Genomic DNA, 5,990 nt, shown 5'->3' on the forward strand with positions numbered 1-5,990 from the left:
CCCCCTCCCAAACCCTAGCCGCCCCCTCTCCTCCATATCTCCCGCGTAGCTTTAGCGAAGCTCCGCCGGAGTTCTCCACCGCCACCGACACCACGCCGTCGTGCTGTCGGATTCAAGAGGAGCTACTACTTCCGCTGCCCGCTGGAACGGGGAGGTGGACGTCGTCTTCATCAACAACCGAACGTGTGACCGAGTACGGAGGTGCTGCCCGTTCGTGGCGCCGGAACCTATCGTGATCCAGATCTTCTACGCGCTTTTGCAAGCGGCAAGTGAACATCTACCGCAGCAACAAGAGCCTCATCTTGTAGGCTTTGGAATCTCTTCAAGGGTGAGACTCGATACCCCCTCGTTGCTACCGTCTTCTAGATTGCATCTTGGCTTGGATTGCGTGTTCGCGGTAGGAATTTTTTTTGTTTTCTATGCAACGTTATCCTACAAGGATTGCCTAGAACCAAATATGGTCATGATTCAATTTTTGTAGTGGTTGATCGATTCTCTAAAATGGCTCATTTCATACCATGCTCTCGAACGGATGATGCTTCACATATTGCCTCCTTGTTTTTTAGGGAAATTGTGAGACTCCACGGTGTACCAAGAAGCATTGTGTCGGATCGAGATGTCAAATTCATGAGTTACCTTTGGAAGACACTAATGGCCAAGTTCAACGTCAAGCTTTTGTTCTCGTCATCCTCGCACCCACAAACCGATGGGCAAACCGAAGTGGTGAACCGAAGCCTATCCACACTACTTCGAGTCCTTGTCAAGAAGAATTTGAAGGCATGGGAAGATTGCATCCCGCATGCGGAGTTTGCCTACAACCGGGCCAAGCATTCTACAACAATGAGAAGTCCATTCATGGTCGTCTACGGGTTTGAACCACCTACGGCGATTGACCTCCTTCCTCTCCCGCTACATGAGCAAGTAAACATGAACATCGACAAGCGAGCACAATACATGAAGAAGCTACATGAAGATACAAGGGAAACAATCGAGCAACAATTTCTTCGTCAAAGCCACTAGACTCAACATGACGAAAAAGGCACGGATCTTCAATGAAGGAGACCTAGTATGGATACACCTCCGCAAGGACCGCTTCCCTCAAGAAAGAAGCTCCAAGCTCAAGCCCTGAGGCGATGGTCCTTTCAAGGTCCTCAAGCGCATCAACGACAACGCCTACATCATCGACATACCAACATCCAAGTACTTGGTGAGCAACACATTCAATGTGTCCGACCTCTCACCCTATCATGGCGATGAGGAGATCATAGAGTCGAGGACGACTCTTTCCCAAGGGGGGGAGATGATACGGGGTGGCTTTTGGACACCGCCTCCTCAAGACCGACAAGCCCTCCTCGTGGTCCAATGACACGAGCTCGAGCCAAAGCTCTACACCAAGAGGTGAATTCGCTCCTTTCTACGTATGCCTTTGACACCCCTTTGGATGGCGTGCTACTTCATGCAAATACCCTATGTTCAATCAGGTATATCGACCATGACGCAAGCCATGGAGACCAAGCCAATGAAGAGAGAGATGGAAATGATGAAGATGGAGCTACAGCGCCCAGGCCGGAACTTCCGCCCCCCAGGACCGGAACTTCCGGCCAGATTCCTTCCAGATGCCTTCTCGCGCCCAGAGAAAAGGATCCAGCCGGAACTTCCGCCCCTAGGGACCGGAACTTCCGCCCCACCGGAACTTCCGCCCAAGTTCCGCCCAAGTTCCGAAATTGCGCCAAAACAACACTGGATAGTGCCGCAAGGAAATTGGCCATTTCCGGAACTAGGCCGGAACTTGGTCGGAACTTCCGGCCCTCAGGATCGGAACTTCCGCCCAGATGCCACAAAGATGCTGCCTGAAGGGAATCCAGCCAGAACTTCCGCCCAGGACGACCGGAACTTCCGCCCCTGAGGCCGGAACTTCCGCCCGTACGCGTTCCAGCACCAAAACTGGCCAACTCAGCTTGTAACTTACCCCTTCGCCCCACCAACTATAAATAGCCTTGTTGGCTCAGATCTGAGATTCAGACTTGATGTAAGAGAAAACATGAGCTATGCTCCTTCCCGCGGGAAACCCTTCTAGATCTACCAATCTACGAAGTTATCTACTCTTCTAGGCGGTTGATCTCTTCCATTCTAGGAATTCTAGTGTTTTGGATCTTTTGCTTTTGCAATTCTATCTATTTGCACTCTTTTCCTCTTTGGAACTCTATCAATTGCTATTGCCAATCTTTTGTGAGGGATTCTACTCCTTGTGAGTCTTTTTCTTGCAATTCCATTGGGTTGGTGTATCGGGCCAACGAAGAACAACCGGTTGTGTATGTGTGTTGCGATTGTATCTTCGATCCACCCCGCCATCCACCCACGTTCTTCGTGTTCATCTACCTCCCCCACGAATCCCATCCAAATCCGTGAAGATCGGGCACACCCTTGGGCCTAGCCCTCATCACTTATTCTATGGAGGTAGTATACACTACCATAGAAAACAAAACATTGATGTCATCTATGATTTAAAAAATATATTTGTGCTACTCCATCCAATCCATAATAAGTAATAAATAAGAATCATATTTGTAGATTAAATACAAAATAAGAACTTAGCAAATGGATCAATTCATAGCAATTGGGACAACAAATGTAGTTATAGTATACGTAGAAAATAATCAAAGTGTTTAATAGCGTGGTAGCATCGCTATAGCGTAATCACAACACTTTCTCTGAAGATGTGCTCTTTTAGTGCTAAATATAATTTTCCGCTAATAGCTCGCTAAATCGTGGTAACACTCTAAATAGTAAATATGACTAAAAATAGCACTATTTTCCCGCTAAGTTCAAATATTTTCATATTTGGATTTAAAAGTTATACATGGGTATGTAATATGCATTTATGCACTATTTTTATTACTACAATCATCATTATTGTTCAGTACAAGTTCGTATCATTCAATTTATTTTCCTATTTATAGATGATATGAATATTGAATGCCTAATTTTTCTAAAAGATTTTTCTTGTTTTGTAGAAAACGCTAAATGGATTTGCTTCGCTATAACTTCGTTGTAGTTTTTCTTAGCGCTTGGAAATATTCAACGCTAAGATACATAGCCTGCTGTTTTAAACTTTGAAAATAATATGTATTAATGTGTTTGAAATTATGTGTCACGCACTGCACACAACAAATGTAAGAACAAAAAAGATAAGAGAGAAAACGTCCCTCCAACCCAGCTCAAGACAACTATATACAGTATTTTATAGGAAAGCAGACAACAAATTCTGCACAACATTATTATTTGACAATTTTACAAACTAAATACGAAAATTCCCTCCAGCCCTAAATATTTGCCACATACTCAATGAATTTAGATAGACTTTATCTTATACAGTATTTTGCCAAATCTGGGAACTGAGTAGTGAGTAGTACGAGTAGAATTCAGAAATCCAAATCCGGACCGGGACGGCGCGACAGAACGCCCACAAACATAGTACCACGGTTCCGTCGAAGCCCTCTGTTTGAGTTCTTCACCTAAAACGCCAAGAAACCCTAGTCCCCATCTCAATTCTCAACCCCCAGCCATAGCCATGGATTCCACCGCCGACCCCAAGGGCAAGCGCCCTCTCTACCAGGAGGACGGCCTGGCTTACGCTAGGGCCGCCGCAGCTGCTGCGTCCGCGACCGCGGCGGATGAGGCGGAGGCGAAGCCGAAGCCAAAGCCCTCGTCTTCCTCGGAGGAGGCGAAGCCGGAACCGGAGGCGGAGGAGATGCCTCCCCTGGTGCTGGTGGCTGAGGACGGCGTGGAGGTGAGAATTTCCCGCCCCGCGGCGCGGATGTCGCACATGCTCCGCCTCCTGATGGAGGACAGCTGCGCCGACGGCCCCATCCCCGCCCCCAATGTCCACTCCGACATCCTCGACCTCGTCGTCCAGTACTGCGAGAAGCACGGCCCCTACTACGACCCCGAGGCCTCCGAGCGCGCCCGCAACCCCTTCCCGCCCTTCCCCGTCGAGCTCACCCCTACCGTCTCCTCCATCAAGCCCGTCACCTACGTCGACCCCGACCCGCACGGCCTCAAGGACTGGGACAAGGACTTCATCTCACTCGACAACTCCACCCTCTTCGAGGTCATCCTGGTAAAGCGAATCCTCAACCTTCTTGATCTATCTTCTACTCCACAAGTACTTGGATTACCTGGATTGGTACCAATCTCTTAAATTTGAGAGTTACTGGATAGAGAGACAAAGCACTTAGGAGACTGCAATTACAAAATTGTACTAAATAAATCAGGAATTTGCTTCTGTATACAAGGATCTGAGGATAATTTTGTTTGTTAATGTTTCTGCAAGTTGCGAACTACCTCAACAAAATAAGGACCTTCTGGACCTGGGCACAACAATGGTTGCTGACATGATGAGGGGGAAAAAGCCAGAGGAGATCCGTGAAATCTTTGAGATCGAGAATGATTACACACCTGAGCAGGAGGCCGAACTCAGGAAGGAGAACGCGTGGGCCTTCGAGGACTAAATAATGATGCATATCTTACTTTTTTGTCTATGCTGCTACTCTTGGGTTCATGTACAAATCCTCACCTTAAGTTCGATTCCAAGTAGGCCTAGATGGATGGATGAGTCGGTGAAAACCAAAGACTACCATATGGATTTATTGGTCATCTTATTCAAAATTCTACTGTGAACTGTTGATGCCTGGATGGATGATTTCAAAGTGGTTGAATCGACGGAACTTTAATTCCAACTTGTGTTCAGCTTAGTTATTTTTGTCAGTTGTACGTGGTTTGCAGTTAAGTTTTTGCTGGCATCTTGGTGAATTTTTGGTGCGCTCATTGCAAAATTTTGTTCAGTTACAGTTTATTGTTTGTGTTTCTATGCTCAACCGTACCTGCTTCTTCTATTTAAATTGAGAAGGTAATTTCATCAGTGTTTGATACAGTTCTGTAAATTATTGTTTGCTTGTTCCTGTTTCTATTCTTTGCCCTTAGCAGAAATTATCAACTTCGAGTTTATAGATACAAGTTTGTAGATAAGTTGGAGAAAACCAAGACTGTGTGGAACAGTTAAGGTTGTAATGTACAACGCATATTTCTTTCATGTAAATCTGATGGATGTTCTGAATGTGTTGGTTATGTTACCAGAATTTCTGGATATGGTAAGCTTTTGCCCATTTGCTCTTAGCTCATCTGTTCACAAATACTTATCGCTTACACTGATGATATATGAGCTGTGAATTTGGTAAGCTAATTGCACATTTACTCTACATCTTTTTGGAAACAGTTGTCGCTGACACTAATAATTGTTATGTTGTGATCCAAATTTGTATAAAAGAGAGGGTAACTTCCGACGTCCATTGAAGGGATCTTCATCACCTTTTGAGGGACCTATCGATAATTACCCAGCCGGCATACCATGGTGGAGGGCTGGAGGCAATGCCCTCATACAGGCAGAAGACGGTGGGCTGTGTTGTTCGTTGGCCTTGACAAGTTCACCCTCTACCTGTGTGCTGTGGTTGCTGCAACGGGTCCTGAAAGAAAGGATATGTGGGTACGAGGCGGAGTTATAAGGCTGAACGGGCTCTCCATTAGCCACCTGTATCACAGACCATCTTTGATCGGCTCTGCTAAAGGCCCTGATTCAGATCTTGTTTTCGTGAGCCTATATGCTGGCGTCTTCATGACCGATCTTGAATCAGCGTGCGCGACAAAGGTGTTCGAGAGGGATCAATTCAACACCATCTTTCCCTACATGAGCTTTTGCGCTCCAGGTGATATCCTCAAGCCTGTCAGCTTCTCTATGTTTGAGTTTTGTGGATACCTGCCAGAAAGAAGTAACCAATCACTTGCTTATTTTAGATTTCTCTACATATACCTAAGTATAGTAGTTTCTATGCTGAAGCTGTCCCCCACAGACATAATCTTGCTAAACCTTCTGAATAAGTAGCATGCCAAGTTAAAACATGCTATTTTTTTGTTCGAAACCCAATGGTGCATTG

General features: G+C 45.9%; 1 protein-coding gene across 1 annotated transcript; it reads left to right on the top strand.

Moving 5' to 3' along the window:
• The first annotated feature begins 3,571 nt into the window (after positions 1-3,571).
• LOC124679007 (SKP1-like protein 1) lies at positions 3,572-4,812 on the top strand. Its single transcript, XM_047214843.1, has 2 exons — positions 3,572-4,165; positions 4,359-4,812. Exons 1-2 carry the CDS (start codon positions 3,572-3,574, stop codon positions 4,509-4,511), a joined length of 747 nt encoding a protein of 248 aa, XP_047070799.1. The 3' UTR covers positions 4,512-4,812.
• Positions 4,813-5,990: the final 1,178 nt, after the last annotated feature.

This window comes from Lolium rigidum, chromosome 7, assembly GCF_022539505.1.
Source record: "Lolium rigidum isolate FL_2022 chromosome 7, APGP_CSIRO_Lrig_0.1, whole genome shotgun sequence".
NCBI classification, from domain to species: Eukaryota; Viridiplantae; Streptophyta; class Magnoliopsida; order Poales; family Poaceae; genus Lolium; species Lolium rigidum.

Excerpts from the sequence above, each read along its gene's own strand:
- LOC124679007 (XM_047214843.1), top strand. The coding sequence starts at position 3,572 with ATGGATTCCACCGCCGACCCCAAGGGCAAGCGCCCTCTCTACCAGGAG. Across the intron at positions 4,166-4,358 it reads ATCTATCTTCTACTCCACAA|GACCTTCTGGACCTGGGCAC; the intron begins GTACTTGGATTA and ends CAACAAAATAAG.